The sequence below is a fragment of the Panthera leo genome, chromosome A2, assembly GCF_018350215.1.
Source record: "Panthera leo isolate Ple1 chromosome A2, P.leo_Ple1_pat1.1, whole genome shotgun sequence".
Classification (NCBI taxonomy): Eukaryota; Metazoa; Chordata; class Mammalia; order Carnivora; family Felidae; genus Panthera; species Panthera leo.
Genome location: NC_056680.1, coordinates 99,810,524 through 99,830,264, shown reverse-complemented (window position 1 = coordinate 99,830,264; position 19,741 = coordinate 99,810,524). Strand labels below are relative to the sequence as shown.

General features: G+C 35.1%; 1 protein-coding gene across 5 annotated transcripts in view; it reads right to left on the bottom strand.

Annotated features, from left to right (window-relative positions):
* Positions 1-7,721: 7,721 nt before the first annotated feature.
* The window catches only part of C1GALT1 (core 1 synthase, glycoprotein-N-acetylgalactosamine 3-beta-galactosyltransferase 1), a 39,327-nt gene continuing 27,307 nt past the window's right edge, over positions 7,722-19,741 (bottom strand). For 2 of the 5 annotated variants that reach the window (XM_042918375.1, XM_042918402.1), the window contains exons 3-4: positions 17,090-17,757; positions 7,722-10,458 (exon numbers count right to left, since the gene is read on the bottom strand). In XM_042918375.1, the coding sequence (XP_042774309.1) occupies positions 10,267-10,458; positions 17,090-17,757 (860 nt within the window). In that variant the 3' untranslated portion in view covers positions 7,722-10,266. Of the gene's footprint in view, positions 10,459-15,707; positions 15,803-17,047; positions 17,758-19,741 lie in introns of those variants that run through there. The other 3 variants (XM_042918383.1, XR_006197071.1, XM_042918391.1) reach the window with 3 other exon arrangements.

Here is a 19,741-nt window from a genome sequence, read left to right as displayed (position 1 = left end):
CCTCAGTTCTGTAAATTTGAGTTCATGGAGCCCTCACTGAAGTATGACTGCTAAGGCACTAAATACAAGTTTATCCTTTAAAGACCATGCGGGTTTGCTTATCCTTGATCCCGTCTAAAACAAAGGGATTTTTATTAGGTTGAATACTAGTCAGTGCAATGTGGATATTATACACATCACAGGAATCAGAGTGGGCTCCTCCCTCATTTGGTTCTCTGAGGGCAATGCTTGGCTGACCTCTCTGCGTAACTTCTCCACTTGACTAGTAAGTCAGTGAGGTTCTTGGGTTGACAGTTAAATATACACTACTGCCACTGCAGGACTCTGGATAGCATAGATTTTATAGTTTCTATAAGGTGAGATTCATTTGTCCTATTCAAAAGACTACCAAGTGTAATGTTCCGGCCAAAGATAGTATTCAATCAAAAGTAATAAGACAACGGGGCACCTGGGTGGCTCAGTTGGTTAAGTGTTAGACTTCGGCTCCGGTCATGATCTCGCAGTTCACAAGTCCGAGCCCCGCGCTGGGCTCTGTGCTGACGGCTCAGAGCCTAGAGCCTGCTTCGGATTCTGTGTCTCCCTCCCTCTGCCCCTGCCCCACTCAAGCTCGGTCTCTCTCTCTCTCTCAGAAATAAACATTTAAAAAAAATTTTTTTTTTTTTTTTTTAAAATAAGACAGGAAAATGTAACTGAATTACCAAAAGAAGTGACAATAGAAATAGACCCATGGTGGGGAGGTTGTGGTCCAGATAATGGGGGTAGGAGACATGGATTCTATAATGTCTATACTTAATATGTTTACAGAGGCCTGGAAATGATACAAAATAACCAAATAGAAATTCTAGAATTGAAATATTTGATAAATGAAACCAAGAACTCAATAGATGGGCTTAATAGTGGGCCCAAGAAAATTTTTCATTACAGAAGTTACTGGGTGACCTTCCTCAAATTCTAATCTCATAAAAAGCTTATTAGCTTCCAAAAGGCAGCCTTATTTGCCTTGGCAGTGCACCTGGTAGAGCTTTATCTTAGTGAACAGGCGTGTCTTGTCTTTGAGTTTTGCTCTTTAAGCCCTTAGCCTTCACTGCCCATTTTGGTTTGACATATTTGAAGACTATCATTGGCTCTGTTACAGTTAAGTTGAAGGAGTCTTCCCTAAACACTGAATTCCCAGAGCCAAGACTTTATCTTTTCCTCTCTGCAACCCTAGGACCAGCAAAGTATCTGGGCGTAAAAAGTCATTCATATGAATGTAAGAATTGGACTTGAAGAGTAAAAGGAAAGTGCAGGGATACTGAGAGACTGAAAACAACAAGCCCTAGGGCAAAGGCCTGACCTACACAACACTCGGAAGCTGCTTCTCCTCTCAAGGCAAAAGCCTAGCTCAAGCTGCCCTCAGCCTGGCCAGTCCTCCCTTCACAGTGATTGATAGGAGTGTGATCGTCCTCTTGTCACTGGAAGGTATTGTGCTTATTCTGTTAAAGTAGTAAAAAGTGAGAGGTCTACCAAAGACCTGACTGGTGGTGTATAGCAGGCGGCTGATCTTTTCCCATTTCTCTAATGGTAACCCTTCTCCCATCTTACACGTTTAGCAGAGAGTGCAAATGTATAGCTAAATTTTATTCAGTGGTAAGGAAACTGTGGGATCACAATACATAAGTAAAATTATTCTTTAGTTACCTTGACTCAAGACTAAACTACTAAAGAAGAAAAAAAGTGGTGAACCAAAATATCTTTTCCTGTGTGCAATGCATGAGGTGGAAAATGGGGTCACTGTACTTGTGTGGCCTCAAAGCACATCTCCCTTTTCTATCCAAACTGTTGAACTAAATGAAGAGTGGGGTCCCTAGAGGAGTTTTGTTCCCTGTTTTGTTAATGGGGGAGGGCAAGTATTCCTAAAAGACAGCTCTGAAGTATCAGGAACAGTGAAGATTTAATTTAACCACAGCCACCCTTGGCTCTAGAAGCCCCATTGTTACTTGTCAGATTGTTTCTGTCATTCTTTCTCATATGAAAGACAGTGTGCCCTGACTGGTTTAGAATTAGGCTATTAGGAGACTTGATGTCTGTGTTGCCACACCTGGGCCTCCCGGGTGTGATTGTGACAAGTATTAAAGCTAACAAAGTAAATCAAATATTTGCTGACTGTGTATACAGAAGCTTGGAGAATCACCTGTGGGAGAGGTGAAAGAGTAAGTAAACAAAACAACTCTTGAGTTTAACATGATATGCCATGGAGTGAGGCTAATTTTTAATTCTTAGGTGTAAAAAGTACAATAACTTAGGGAGGCAACCACTACCATCCTGTCACATAAGGTGGAAGTCTGAAGAAAAATGGTGTCAAAGGAAATCAACCTACTTTAACTTCTTTAAAAAAAATAATCTCACTGATGTAAATAACTGTGCTTTCCGGTAAATGCTTTGCATTTTCACAGCTTCTACTTTTTGTCATGTATTTCAGTTTTAGTAGTGACAGGAAGTTTGGGTGCAAAGGAGAAAAAAGAAAACCCTTTTAAAGACATCCTGACAAGTGAGTTTCAAATAATTCTATGCGGTGATCTACAGTCAAGGAATAAATTCAGGAAATATACTGTAAGTTTAGCATTTGTAAAGACTACTGAATTAGTGTGGCACCTAAGTGGCTCAGTCAGTTAAGTGTCTGATTCTTGATTTCGGCTCAGGTCATGATCTCACAGGAGATTGAGCCCTGCATCAGGCTCTGTACTGAGCCTGGAGCCTGCTTACGATTCTCTTTCCCCTCTGCTCCTCTCCCCTGCTCGCGCATGTGCTCTCTCTCTCTAAAAATTAAAAAAATAAAAAAAGATTACAGAATTAATAAGATAAATAAATTTCTACTACTTAATGTATAGCAAAAATTCTATTAATATTTTTTAATAAGCACTAATTTACATTATTATGAGGTAATCAATTAGCCCTAAATGAGGTCTTTGGTGATCTTAAATTACTTAACTGCACCCAGCAGTTTTTCATCTACTTTCTAAGTCAGTATATTATAAAGAAGACTGGATCTTCATGTGTTTTAGAACTTCAGACTCAGGTTCAGTTTCACCACTCAGTTCTGCTTCAACTGTTCTGAGTCATTCGACCTTGGAACACCAGTTTTCCTATGGGTAAATTTGAAGATTTAGTGGTCTAAGAGGGTTAAAGACAGTAAGACACTGAGAGAAGGTCTAACCTGGTAAAGATTATGAGAATTTCAGATGGGAAAAACCACCAAATACCATGATTACTTAAGGATCTCAGAAATAGCTGGCTACCTGTTTAAGATCATTAAGAAAATATGTGATTCAATTATTTCCCTTTTTTCCTGCTTCTGTAACCAGGCAAATAGGTTTGTAAAAATTACTTTTTATAAACATTAAATAATTTTTATGTCCTATTATTCTAAGCACAGTTACCTTCACTTCCCTTTAGTAAGAAGAAGATAAATTAAGCAATAATTCTGTATATTTTCCAGGACTACATCTTTGGAAAACTTAAAATAGGTAGTAGTAAATCTGTATGTATTTAGGTAAATAAATTTCTTCTTGAGTGACTTATCAATTAGCAATACAACTGAATACAATTAATTAGAAAACATGGGGCAACTGAATATATTAAATTGCACAACTCCACTACTAAAGCAATATGAAGCGGTGTTTATTTCCTCAGGTTTTCTAAAGTTGGTGAATCCAAATAACGGTGTGCACTAATAAGGAACATACTGGGTGGCAAGTTACTGAAAATTGAGGTAGAAAGGCTAGACTCAAGGGCCTTATGAACATCTGCAATCATCTGTTTAAGGAAGAGGTAGGTAAATTTTTATTCATATTGTAAAAGTACTAGACTGATTTAATATCAACAAATAGACCTGAGTTCTGGATGAAATATGCTTAAAACCACAAAGTTTTTGGTCTATTGACTGCATTTCACCAAGCCTTTTCCTATACCCAAAGCATAATTAAGCAAAGGTGAAAAAATTATTAATTTTTTACATAGTAGGGGCAAAGAACCTAATAAATATAAGAAGTATACAAAATTTTTTTCAGATCTCAGCTCAAATATTACCTCCTCAGAATTTTTTTTTTTTTTTAATTTTTTTAACGTTTATTTATTGTTGAGAGACAGAGAGAGACAGAGCATGAGCAGGGGAGGAGCAGAGAGAGGGACAGAATTCTTTATTGACACCCTTGAGACCCTAACCCAGAAAATTGCTCTATCAAATCACTGTTTTCTTTGATTAATACCATTCTCTGAAATATCTTGTTCATTCCTCTATTAACTTGTTTGCCTATAGACATATGAGACTAGGAATCCATTCATATTGCTCACCACTGTTTTTCCAGTAGATGCCAGGCATAATTATTTGAATAATTACCTGAATAAATGAATTCCTCAGTGTACATGACAGATCAAAATACACCAAGAGACAGAAAAGTACTCCCCTGTCTCCCACACACACTTACCTGGGTAACAGAGTGTTTCTAATTAAAATATATATATATATATTTTTAATGTTTATTTCTGAGAGAGAGAGAGAGACAGACAGACAGACAGACAGACAGAGTGTGAGCTGGGGAAGGGCAGAGAGAGAGGGAGACTCTCTCCGAAGCGGGCTCCAGGCTCTGAGCTGTCAGCACAGCGCCTGATGTGGAGCTCAAACATGAGATCATGAACTGAGCCGAAGTCAGACGCTTAACCAACTGAGCCACCCAGGTACCCCTCTACTTTTTTTAAGGTTTTTATTCAAAATCAGAGGTGGAGTATTTTGTTGCTTTAAAGACAAATATTTACTGCAGTAAAAATTACATAAGCCTATGCAAATTAAAGAATTTTGATGGAAAAATAATTTAAATTAATATTTTTGTGGGAATGCAAACTGGTGCAGCCACTCTGGGAAAGAGTATGGAAGTTCCTCAAAAAACGAAAAATAGAACTACCCTACAACCCAGCAATTTCACTACTAGGTATTTATCCAAGAGATACAAGTATGCTGTTTTGAAGGGGCACATGCACCCCAATGTTTATAGCAGCACTATCTACAATAGCCAAAGTATGGAAAGAGCCCAAATGTTCATCGATGGATGAATGGATAAAGAAGATTTGGCATATATATACAATGGAGTATAATTCGGCAATCAAAAAGAATGAAATCTTGCCATATGCAAGTATGTGGATGCAACTGGAGGGTTATTATGCTAAGCGAAATTAGTCAGAGAAAGATAAAAATCCTATGACTTCAGTCCTATGAGGACTTTAGGATACAAAACAGATGAACATAAGGGAAGGGAAGCAAAAATAATATAAAAACAGGGAGGGGGACAAAACATAAGAGACTCTTAAATATGGAGAACAAACAGAGGGTTGCTGGAGGGGTTGTGGGAGGGGGATGGGCTAAATGGGTAAGGGGCATTAAGGAATTTACTCCTGAAATCATTGTTGTACTATATGCTAACTTGAATGTAAATTAAAAAATAAATTATTCAAAAAAAATAAACGAATTAATATTTTTGGTAAAATAACCCCAAAACTACCCCTTAGTCTCTCCCACAACTCTTATATCAGTTAAAAATAATCAGATAAAACAGCTTTAAACATGGTAATTTATTTTATGTGGTTGTTTAAATCCATTGTTTAAAAATGTTCAAAAGGCACTTTAAAAAACATATTTAAAAATACATTTTTCTGACTTGTTAGTGGATCACTTAAAATAAGCAAGTCACCACACGTTTTTAAGCCATTCATGACACTATCACCTTACATAATTTTTAAATTCCAAAACACAAATATTCACTGTGTAATATAACACACTGCTTAGCAGTTAGATTAGTTTCCCTCTAACATATACTTTATATGGATTATTAATTTGTAGGGCCCTGCAAAGTTATTTAAAATGAATTGATAAAAACTAAAAACTACAGAGGTAAATGGAGGTGAAATAGAGCACTATTTACCTCTGAAACTAGTTTTAGAACTGGTTTTTCTAGAGACAATTTGTAAAATTTCTTACTCTAACCTGTGTTAAAATTTCTATTTCAACTCCAATGTATAAACATAAGTCATATTTTTAAATCAAGAGAGGTTACATTTAGCATAAAATAAACCACAGGTTGTCCCCCAGATTTCTTAAGAATGTTTCTGTCAGGCCTACAATAAATCAGAGTTTTTTGGTTTGTTTTTGAGAAAAGGGAGTAGAGGGAATGGAATCCACATAACTTTATTTAATAATTGTGTATCTAGAATGTCGAACTGTAGACTTTAAGTAGGGCAAATATCCTGAGAGCCAGTAGGCATTATTCTTGGATTTTTTTAACTTCCAATCTCATAGGGAAATCTGAAGTTAACAGGTATAAAGTTATTAATAAGTGATACAAATTCTAATCACTAATTACAGCCAAATTAACCTTGCAAAGGCAGCATTAAGAGTAGTTAGAAAATGGAAATTAGTTATAAAGGAAATAAAGAGCAACAAATACAAAGAAGAAATTGTCAAAGACAGAATAGTATAATGAGCTAAAAATTTAAAGGAAGAATAAAAGGATAGATTTGATCTAATCAATAAAGTGAAGCATTTTGTTTTTCAAGCCTCAATCTGGTAATATAAATAGTTTGATAGGTTCCCGGAAGTGAAAAATTAATCTCAAGAGACAATTACGAAAATAACCAGTTAACAAATTTAATGCTCAAATGCAATTACTGTATTTCAAAAAATACTAAAAACTGGCCATTTATTTTGAATTTTCTTACAGTAACAAAAATTCCTCTTTCTGAAATTTAAAATATTTGAAAACAAATCTGCTTTGTATCATCTATGAACTTCCCACTTGAAAATATAAGTATACTGTTGTTGGAAAACATAAAGATAGCAAAAGCCTTATGTTTTGAGACCACACTACAACCATTTATCCAAATGATCTTAATTTAAAAGATAGTAAGTCATCATCATGAAATCTGGTTTTATGTGCTCTGTCAAATACTTGGGAGAATTTTTGCTGTATTAGGTCATATAGGACAGTCAAATGGATTCTTAAAAGTGATGAAATTTTGATAGTATGAATTAGCAGAAAAAACATTCTGCATATTATAAAATAGCATTTTGCTACTTCCATTTAAAAGCTTTTACTAACAATTGGAAAAAAATTTTTACTAACAAGTGAGGACACTCAGATATGCTTATTTAATGAACTAGTATGTATTTACTAGTACTTATTAAACTCTTCCTGCCCCCATTGTGAAATTACTAAACTTGGAGAATTACATATTTTCTTGTGGGCCCTGATATTGGTCAATCTGAAGAAGCTAAAGAATTTTGTCAAAATGAATGACCCACAGACCCTTTAAATTATCTTTAAAGTCTCTTACGTTTTATATGGTGTGATCTGGGACCACACCAACTTAAAACATGCTTTATCTAAATCTTTGAAAGATACCCTACTTCTGGGGCAATAAATCTGCAGCGCATTCCAATCATTATTTGCATCAGAATTATCGAGGTCTTGGTTCCCAAACTAGCATGAATAAAACTCATTTGGAGGGCTTTACACAGCTGCTAGCCTCCACCTCTGGAGTTTCTGATTTAGGTCTGGGGTGGGCCCAGAGGGGCTGAATTTCCAAGTTCCCAGATGATGCAAATACTGCTACCTAGGGCCAACACTTTGAGAACCAGTGACCAAGAGAATATGGCAATAATGCATATTAATGGGCCCCATGCTAGAATCAGAATTTCTGGGATTGGGGTTTGGAAATCTGCATTTTAACAAGCTCCCAGGCAAGAAGAGTGTAAGACCACAATTTGAAAGCCACTCTGACAACTGGGCTGGTTAATCTGACTATTACTGGCTGATGGATCAGATCACTCATGTTAATAAGTAAAAATGGAAATAATGTTAAATGACTAACCTCAAGGCTGATATGGCATGATGAACACACAGGCTTTGAGCATAAGTCCTAGCTCTGTTACTTGCTAGCTTAGTGACAGTGGAAAAGTTACTTTAATTTTCTGAGCCTCAGTTTTCTCATCTATAATACAGGAAGAACAACCAATTTGCGAAGATTAACACTAATATACACAGAATATCTAAGCATACTATATGGCATACAATAGGCATTAGATACAAACTAGCTATTACTTGTTACAAGAAATGTATGAAATATTTCAATATATTTGATTAAAGCAGATTTTTCATTCATTTAGAACAAATATTTACACTCTAAGGTAACAGAATAATAATAAAACCTTATACTTATTGCTCCATAGTCTGGGCCAGACAAGCGTTCTAAAAGTTGTACATATATTCACTCATTTAATCCTCATAAAAATCCTGTGAGGTAGGTAGTATTACTGTCCCTAATTTATGGATGAGGAAATTGAGGCACAGAGAAATGAAGTAAATTATTTAATGTTACAAAACTAGGAAGTGATAGAGCAGGAATTTAAACCCAGGCGGTCTGACTAGACCCCAGGATTCATCACAATGTTAATTTCCCATGAGTAAATGTTAAGGTTTTTAGAAAGTAACATATATGGACTGCAAATAAATTCATATCCATACCAACGTGAAGAGTTGTTTAGACAACAGAATGAATGACTTGAAATTTTGGCAGATGATATTGCTGTGAAAACCACAAAAAACAATTTAAAGTAAAAACTGGTGTGAATTTTCACTCTGTGGACAGAGTAATCCATAATAACCACTAATTGCTACTAAGATGAACATCCTCTCAAAATACCATCCAAAGAGATGATTTTGACATGTTTTGGCACAATAAATATAAACTCTTTAGCTAAGTAGCAGAGTCAATGGCATGACAGCCATGTGAAATTTGCAACATTTAAGATAATCTTATAGTCTGCAAAATATTCTGTTATGATATACTTTTCTTTCCTTCCAGAAATTCTTTAAATAGAGTCACTAAAGTTAGAATGAAATATTTATGAATGTATTTTTGAAGACAGTATTAAATGTGTATTCTGCTGTTAGAATTATCCATTGGCAAAAAAAACAAATTAAAAAAAAAATTCCAAAATATTAAGTCTGCATCAAAATTCAGGCTGTTATTCATGAATTAAGTATTTGGTCTTTTAGTATCTGACATATTTCAGTTTGTTTAAGCACTCTGTTTTTCTAATGTTTTTAATTAACTCTGGTCAAAATATTACATTCAAATTATTTTGCCAGTGTAACCAATAGCCACCTCAGAGCCTAAAAATGAATGTCTAAACTCTGCTTTAAACAAGTTATGAAAGGCACAAACAAATTTTCATCTCTCAACAGGATGATAATGAAAGGAACTATAATTACGTAGCTGGAATGAGTTTTAAATAATCAATTAAAAATGTCACTTAGTAATTCCTGAGAGTGGCACTGATCTAAGAAAAGCATCCCCAAATAGCATTAAATTTACTATTTATTAGTTACCCATGATTAACAATGGGTAAATTTGGGAACAAAATATTTTAAAATGCATATTTATAGAATGCTATTAATGCTTTGAGTAAATAAATATTAATAATTAAAATTGTATTCAAGAATAAACATATTTAGAAAAGAGACAACAGGGACTCAGTAAAACATAAACTACTAATTAGAACCAAGTATATAATACAGTCAAGGCCCATATAATTTCAAAATGTGGTTTTATTAATGCACTTTAGGACAAGTGCCATTCTTACTCTACCTCGTCTGGAAGAAATACTGCCAATTATAATCACAGGAAATTTTTCATTAGACAAAAACTGCGTGTGTGTGTGTGTGTGTGTGTGTGTGTGTGTTGGGGGGGGTTGGTTCATTTATATCATGCTGCAAATATAAACTCATGTCTTGAGTTTATAAATAACATTAAGCAACAATATTTCCTTCTAAACTTTTCTTTAAGGCAGACCTTTAGCATCATGTGTGTGTTTTACTAATATGTGCAGTATAGTTTTAGAAAATTTAAACGTTCTAGTTTCTCAGTGAAAATAATACATGTGGTCAAGAACAGACAACAAAAATCTTGTTTCTAGTCCTTCTGCCTGGCCACCATTTTAAAAACACAAGTTTTTCATATATATATATTACTGTATCAAAACACATTTTAACAGATTTCACAGCTCACTTAAAGCTTCAGTTTACAGTCATTTGTATGAAAGATTTCTAATATGGAATGTTCACTTCAAAAGAATTCCTCACTGGGACTCCAGTGTTCTGTATCAGAAATGCAGAAGTTCTTCAGTGCAATGCTAGACAGTTTACCTCTTCATTTATGTTTCTCTTTCAAGAGTTCTCATTTTACTTTTGGATCTTCATTTTTGTATGCTCGACTTCTTTCTTTTAGTATATTCTCAGGTAAGGCAGGTTGATATCTATATAAATAACCATACGGACGAAGATGATAAACGAGGTATTCTAACTCATACATAGTTGTAGGATCAACATAGTGAAAAGAAACTGCAAGATCAGAACAGCAACCAGGACCCTAAAAAAGTAATGGAAACAGGCATTATTACTAAACAGTACACAGTTAATATACAATATTAACATATTCATTGAGGAAATATTAATTTTAACAGAATCTGAGCATTAAAGCTAGCAAGGTAAAGCAGAGACATCCAATTTATTAGACCTGTAGAAGAAACCAAGAATTTTTAGAGTTCTTAATGATTTAAAACTAAACATGAAAACTGCTAAAATATATCTAACTGAATAATATTCTCTTAGAATCTATAGTGCTTTTGCAGAAAAGAATCTTAAGACTTCCTCAAATGAAAGAGGCAGCTCTATAAAGAATGAAGCTCTATTTCTGAGTTTTGTTTTTTCTTCATAATGTTCTCACTATGAATTTTTGCTTGGCTCAACCTCAGAAAAACATCTTTGGAGAATTTCAGTGACTACAAAGCCTTGCCCATTATGTATCTGCAACCTAATACTTCATCTGCACATCAACCAAAACAGTACAGTATTTGAGAGGAAGTGCTGAGTCAAATCTAAGTTTGAATCCAAATTTTGTCTACTAGTGTCAAATTCTGCCTATTGGTGTATGACCTTGGGCAAGTTAATTAATCTCTCTATAAGCTTCAATTTCTTCATCTGCAAAAGATAGTTACTTAAAGGAGATAATGTTCATAAAATGCTTGGGGCCAGTTTAGCCTATAGTAAATGCTCAATAAATGTTGACATTATTGATAGAATAATCATATTTAGGTGGCCCTAGTAAGCAGATCATAAACATTTGCTCAGATATATAACTCAGATTGATTCCTAACAGAGTTGGTATGAGAACAGGTTTAAAAAGATAAAAACATGACAATAATAAAAAAAATACAACAAAGAAACAGGAAAAAAAAAAAAAGCAAGAACATAACACAGAAAAAAAACACAAAACTGACCCCAGAATTAAACAGTCATAAGGTTATTTTGGGGTTAGAACTGGTATCTACAGAATGTTTCACCCAGGTGACTCAAACAAAACTTCACACTCTATCTAATGTCTTTGCAAGGACCAAGAAGTAAGATATCCTGGCAAGTTCTCAGTGAAGATTCATACTGAACATTTAATAATTCATGTTTGAATTCACTTACTGCATGCTTACAATGCAGTAAAAATTATCAAGGAATTGTCCACTGTATTTTCTCTGGCCTTCTCTCTGAACTTTCCTTTGAAACAAACACGGGATATGTGAGGTTTCTGGACAATCACATAGACACTGGAAAATTGTTTGGTGCCTACTTCTTACACCTTGAAGGCAATGTAAGGATAGGAACAAATCTGAAAAGTAAGTAGGTAAGTGAACTTGTGATCATCAAACTATCTCTGCCCAATAGATATATGTGAACCACATAATGCAGTTTAAAATCTGGTAGCCATATTTAAAAAGTAAAAAAGTGAGGGGTACCTGGGTGGCTCAGTCAGTTGAGCATCCAACTCTTGATTTTGGCTCAGGTCATGATCCCAGGGTTGTGGGATTGAGCCCCACGTCGGGCTCTGCACAGAATGTGAAGCCTACTTAAGATTCTCCCCACCCCCCCACCCCTGCACCTCTCCCTTACATGCTCTCTAAAATTAAAAGTTTTTAATTAAAAAAAAGTAAAAAAGTGAAATTAATTTGAATATATTTTAACTAAATAAATCCATATTATTCTTTTTTCAATATGCAATCAATATTTTAAAATTATTAAATCATTCTTTTATTTGTGCTAAGTCCTTGAAATCAGGTAGGAATTTTATTATACTGACAGCACATCTCAATTTGGACTAGCCATATTTCAAATACTCAACGGTCATACCTGGCTAGTGACTACTATACTGGCCAGTGCATATTAAACTAAAGGACTAAATTAATAGCAATTAATTTTAAATTGCTGATGCTTTCTGACAGCAATTTTATGTGACCCTGAAATACTGCAATAATATTTTTGATAATATTTACTGCATTAATTATGTTTTACTCTATTGCATTACTGTTTTTTTGCTAGATGGCCAGGATACTGTTATTAAGATTTATAAGCAATAAGGTGATAAAAGAAAACAGCTATAACTATTAGAAACAAAATAGTTCTTTGCATATAATTATGGTTCCTACCAAAATTCAAGAGAATCAAGTAAAAAATCATCAGAAATAGAAAATCCAGAACAAAGCCAGACTTTAAAGATGCTTTCAAGAAATAACAGCTTTCATATATACCATTCAAAAAGTTTTTAAGAAGAGCCCAGGTAGAGTAGTAACAAAAACATTAAAAACAAAGGGAGAGGACTCCTGGGCAGCTCAGTTGGTTAAGTGTCCAACTGTTGATACTGGCTCAGGTCATGATCTCATGGTTCATGAATTCAAGCCCTTAGTTGGGCTCTGTGCTGACAGTGCGGAGCTTGCTTGGAGTTCTCTCTCTCTCTTTCTCTCTCTCTGCCCCTCTCCCCTGCTCACTCTCTAAAGAAATAAACATTTAAAATTAAAAACATAGGGAGATACTTAAGAAGAAATAAAATCTGGAGAAAATATAAAGCTTTACTAAAGGACCGAAAATAAAATTTTAAATCCCAGGCAAAGACATCCATTGTCCCTAAATGAATAAATTAATGCATAAGGATAAAGGCACGGTATTACCAAAACAATCTGAGAGATATATAAAGCACAGGAATATACAATCTTAGATTAATAACTTCAAAATCTGTAAAGTTACAAGGTTCAAAACAATATGGTGCTTAGGCAAAACCAAATAGGACAGTGGAACAGAACCGAAATACCAGACACCAATTCTACTGTAAGTAACACTACAGTATACAATACAGGAGATATTTTAAATCAGCAATGAAAATAAGACAGTTAAAATATGGTACTGGAAAAGGGGCACCTGGGTGGGCCAGTCGGTTAAGCATCCGACTTTGGCTCAGGTCATGATCTAGCAGTCTGTGAGTTTGAGCCCCGCATCCGGTTCTGTGCTGATAGCTCAGAGCCTAGAGCCTGGTTCAGATTCTGTGTCTCCCTCTCTCTCTCTCTTCCCCTCCCCCGCTCACACTTTCTCTCTCTTTCAAAAATAAATAAACATTAAAAAATGTTTTTTTAAAAATGGTATGGGAACAATCAGTTAACAACTTGGAAAAATCAGGAGCTCTCTACCTTAACCATGTATCAGGAAGTTTCAGATGATACACTTAATGCAAATAGAACTGAAGAATAGAATAAATTGTTATTTGATCATTTCTGACCTACAAAAAAGGCAATTTCACACACAGGGATGTGTGTGTGTGTGTGTGTGTGTGTGTGTGTGTGTGTCTGTTTACACATTTTTTAAATCCACTATATTTAGACTGATTACATATTCTCTGGTGAAGGCGATTTCTAGGAAACAGACTTTAGTCCGAGGAACTTACTTCTAGGGAAGTGAGAAGGTGGTGGGAGAAGGGAATTGCGTGAAGAACACGTTCTAAACAACCAACTTAAGAACGTAACTCTTTGATCAACTGTAATATCTCACACACTGACTAAAATAAAAATTTTCCACAATGTGTTTCTAGTGATTACTACAAAGAAAAAGTATATGTATGAGATTTAGGATAACTTTGAAAATCGTAATTCACTTAGGGAGAAGAAAATTTGTTAAACGATGGATGAGTAATAACAGAAGTTTGATTTCACATTGTGTGTATATAACTTCTTGGGAGAGAAGAGGCAGGACTAGGAAGTTGGGTCAATTTTGGTACTTCCAAGTCTTTTACGTAACTGAATAAATTTTTATAGAAAACATAAATTTTGCATCCATTTTAAAAACAACTACAATTTAAATAAATGATGTATCATAGAAATATTTATTTTGTTCATATAAAGTATATTGTTAGGTACACCCTATTTGTAGGTGGGAATTGTGGGTAGTACTCTTAAAGGGAAAGAAGGATATTTTACTGGTTACAACATATAACAATTAGGACGTCCCTTTACTGTTACTGTATGTGTAACCAATATGAGATACTCAGTAAAATCTTATATGCATTTAGGTGTTTTGGTTATATGCATTTGTAATGTTTTTAAGTTTGGATAGGAAGGAGGACAGAATTAAGAAGGGAAGAGATCAAGTAATCTTGGAATGGTCAGATTATGCTAAGAAAAGTTTACATCAAAAAAGCACCCAAGCACTCACTAGAACAAAATAAAAATAGACTATCAAAAAGCAGACCGGGAATACATCTGTTTTATAGTCTAGGAAATTGCTGCATCTAAAATAGCAATAAAATGCTAGCATAAGGTTTCAAGCAGCCTCAATACATAGAAATGAACTTTTTAAAAAATAATTTATTTTTTTAAGTTTATTTTGAGAGAGAGAGAAAGAGAACAAGTGGGGGAGGGGCAGACAGAGAGGGGGACAGACGATCTTAAGTGGGCTCTGTACTGACAGCAGAGAATCCAATGTCGGGCTTGAGCCCACAAACTGTGAGATCACGATCTAAGCCGAAGTCAGGAGCTTAACTGACTGAGCCACCCAGGCACCCCAGAATCAAACTTTAAACTGTTTGTTTATTAAAGTGGAATTTCATCCCAACAACAGAGTGTTTATTTTAACATTCCTCAGCTCTTCCCTTTGGGGCACATATCCCATTAATCATGGAGGGGAGCTCATGATGGAAATTACAAGTTTTAGAATCAGAGTGGTTTGCAGTATTGCCTAGACTATCAGGAAAGACAGATTACTTGACTTTCTGGAGTCTCAGTTTTGTCACCTATTAAATGCAGAATTACTGTAAGGAATAGCTATTGTTACTGTAAGGAATAGCTATTGTTACTGTAAGGAATAGCTATTAAGTACCAAGAACAGACTGGTGGTTGACATCGGAAGCAATAGTGATTTGCTTCTAAGTTTTCAAAGCTGATTACCCAAAGACTGGATCAGTTGTTCTAGGTCAAGGTTTCTTAACCTCTGTTAGTGACATTTTAGACCAGATAATTCTTTATTGTGGGGAGCTGTCCTATGCATTGTGAGATGTTTAGCATCTAGTGGGTTTACAACCTTGTGGGTTTCTACCCACTAGATGCCAGTGCAGCCTCCCAACTAACAACAAAAAATGTCTCCAGACTTTGCCAAATGTCCTCTGGGAGGCAAAAAAGCCCACAGTTGAGAACCACTGTCCTAGATAATGATTTGAAAAAACTGGCTTATGAAGCTGAGAATGCTAGCATGAAGTGTATTATTTGTATCTTAGGGCCAGAAAAAAGAGGCCAGAGAGTACTAATGACTTACCTACATGCATTATTAATCAATAACAGATATGAACCGAAAAAATGGCTAGGTTTGTGATTCCTGGTCTCCTTCAGTCATTCACTGCTGCAATGTTCCTAACAGTGAAAACGTGGAAACAAATTTCTAAATGTTTACCAGCAGGCGAATGGGTTAATTACCACATACTCATACCTTAGATTACATAGCAGCCTAAATTAATGAAGCACATACAGGTATTAATGTTGATAAATTTTAATGTTGTATGAAAAGAGCAAATGTTCAAGGATTTTTATGGAATAATTCCATTTGTTTAAAAACCTACAAAACAATACTATATATTATTTATGGATACATAAATATGTAGGAAAAAAGATACAACCATGCATGGTAATGACAAACATTAAATTCATGATAGTGGTTAACACTGAGGAAGGAGATAAGAAAACTGGACTAGGGAGGGTACACAGGCCTAAACTGTATCTATATCCTTTTTTGTTCTAAAAAAGGAAGCAAATGTGGCAAAAGATTAATATTTGGTAAAGCTAGTTAGTGGGTACAAAATATTAATTCTTCTCAAATATTTAGCTGTACATCTGAGATATCTAATAAAATAATGTATTTTAAATAAAATTCTCTAAGATGCCAAATGAGAGCTAAGGCTTATTAAGTGCTTACTGTGTGACAGGCATACACTGTAATTACAATTGAGTGAGACAGGTAGATCAGGTCCATTTTCCAAATGAGGCAACTCATGCTCAGAACTTGGGAAAATTCTGTCCATCCAAAGTCATTCAACTATTAAGTGGGAGAAGATTTCAACCTAGGTCTTTCTGAACCTCAAAAGTCTTTTCATGCACCATTCCTGAAACCTTGAAGGCTCTTTACCCAGATCTTCACACAGCCTGCTCTCTAACCTCCCTCAGATTTCTTTTCGAAAATCACCCCTTAGAGACACCTTTCATAATCACCCAAACTAGCGTACCCCATGACACTCTGGGTCACTCTCTATCCCCTTACCTGGCTTTACTTTACTTCAGGGCACTTATCACTACCTAATATCATATTTTATCTTTACTAGTCTGCCTGTTTATTGTATGTCTCTGCATCCAGAATGTAAGATTCATAATACACTGTTATAAGGTTCACGAGAACTGGAACTTGACCATATTTACCACTATATTTTTAGTGCCTGACATATAATAGCACCAATATTTATTGAATTACTATTGCTGACATTCATATTCTCAGCTATTTTATTATACGTCGCCACTCTATATAAAAAGAGTAAAGGAGATTCTTAGTTATTGGTACCAAAGAAACACATTATTTGCTAGGTTTTTTTTTTTTTAAGTAAATAAAAGTCAGTCTAAGTATTTATACAGTAATAAAATTTCTAAACTTACCTCTACAGGAGGATAATAGTTGTAATTCCAGTACCAAAAGGTTCTAGGTAGATACCCCTTGATTAAGTGGTGTTCTGGTACAAAGGGATGAAAAGTTTCTTTTCCAGTGGTATCTCTGGAATCTCCCGCTTCTACATTTATAATTTCCATGCATCTCCCCAGTGCTAAGTCTTCAATGGAGGAACTATGTGTACATTTGTCTGTTTTAAATGCATCAACAAATCTTTTCAAGGCTTCTTTGCTCAGTACATATCCTGCTCCTCCACTCATGTAGCCCTGCTTTACATAGGGCTTAAATCTTCTGCCAAAGTAAATGGGTTCTTCAGGGTTGTATTTTGAGAGAAGCCATCTCAAATTATCTAGTATAACATATGTATCATCATCTGCTTTCATAAACCAATCAGCATCTTCTAAATAATGATCATGAACATACTGAAAAGCTTTGATTGTTTTCCAGTATAGTTGATCTCTGCCTTCTCTGGTTTTTAGTCCCACAGCAGGGAAGTCTTTATTTTCTTCTGAACTCATAAACAACACTTTATTACAACGCTGGGCCCATGTAGCTTTGACGTGTTTGGCCTTTTTCTCTAGATTTTGAGGGCCTGTCATAACCCAGCAAAGAATTTTAACCTTCTGATAGAGGTTTTCAGCGATGTCTGTGTTCTCATCTATTAAACAAAAAATTTTTAGAGTTATATCTACATAGGTGTAAAAATGCAAATAAATTATATTGAAGAAAACGTTTTCTTACGCAATTTCAAAGGCCCCCTTCTATTTACCTTTCTAGCATTAGTAATTTAGCTGAAAGAAAGCAAAACTCAACCTAATATGAATTGACATTCTGATTTATTGGTATCATGTCAGTCTTGTCCAGGAGATTCATTGGCGTTAATAAGAACTGCCACCATGACTTAGATTCTTACTATTTGAACTGTGGTTTATTGACCAAACAGCATTAGCATCATCTGGGAATTAGAAATGCAGAATCTCAGGCCCCACCCCAGATCTACTGAATCTGAATCTGCATTTTAATCTCCAAGTTCTCTCAGAGATTTGTATACATATAAAGTACAGTCTTAGTCTCTGTTTTTCACTTCATTCTACAAAGAAAGCTTCTATTGGTTCACAACAGAACAATGAAGGAATTTCTCACTGCTCTGAATAAGCTTCTAAAAGACAGGAAAGACATGCTACTGAAGTAGCAGTTCATTTTGGAGTCCACAAGAGTTCACTGTTAGGAATTTATACAAGTACCCTGACGTGACTTTAAAAAAGGCTTTCATGACCATCTCGGTTTGAAGAAACAGGGTTAATAGAGAGTTGAGATTACTTCTCATAGTACCATATTTCATTCCAAAATGCAAATCCATCAATCAGAAACAGAATAGAGTATCAGTAGTATTTCCAAGACTATCTAGAGCAATGTTTTTCAAAGTATTCCTTTGTAAAGAAATAGGGAGCTTATGCCAGAATATAAAGCAACACATTACTTCTTTCATCAAGGAAGTCCTGCTGTACCCCACAAAAAGTCCACCTAACTAAAAAGCGAGCTTAACTGAGTTACATCCTGATACAAACTCCTTATCTGGATGCAGACTGGTAACAGATAATTCACACTGTCAGGCCAGGACCACATTCTGAGTATTAATGGTTTAAAGTAAGACTCTAATTTTAAGATTCTATACCAGTGCTTGGTGAAGGATCAATTTTTATTTCAATAGTTAAAGACCTATACTTTTGTAAACATGCTAAAAAATGAATTAGTAGAAAAATAAAACTAAAAAAGATATTGCAAAGTGTAAGTACTAATTCTTACAGTTTAGACAAAAATTACTCTGTTGAATTACCATGAAAGCTTCCAACTATTTAATCCCAATTTCAATACTTATGTGGTTGTGGACCAGCATGGACCTGCAAAACCATAGTTTTTTGTGGTAATAATACGGGCAGAATCCTGAGGAAGCATGTCCTTAAAGGTAAGACCAACTAGTGAGTTACAAAAGCTCAGTCCTGTGAAAAATTAACAACTGGAGGCATAAATTTCTACTTAACTGAGAGGGAATACAACAATGGGCAAGATTGGGCATGCATTGAAAATATTCTCTTGTCCCTCTGAATATCGATAATTCACAATTCAAAAACAAACAAAATCACCCTATTTTCAGAGAGCATTCATATTTCATTGGGACTTGAGGGTCCCAAACTCCTGGCTATAGATAAACAAAATACTGGATGAACAGGGAAACTCGTAGATGCAGGACTTTCTAATGTTTCACTTTGAGCAAGACAACCTTCTCCTCACTGCTGGGATTTGGTAGAAATATTCTTTCTCATTTTTTAGTTATTCATTTATTAATTACTTTGTTGTAGGCATGTGCTCGCACAGGAGATGAAAAGATGAGTAAGACATACGGCCTACTACAGAAAATTCACAATCTTGCAGGAGACCTTGGCACGCAAGCCAGTATGTGACACACACTAACAGCGATGCTATAGTAGAGCTCTGTACAGAGCTCTGTTCAATGTGCTGAGGAATAAGACAGCTGTGGCTGATAAATCCTATAGAATAGTGGAATGGGAACTTGGCCAGAACAGAGAAGAAGGGGAGATAAAGCAAAATCAGGAAACAGATGATGCAGAAAATAGGTCTTT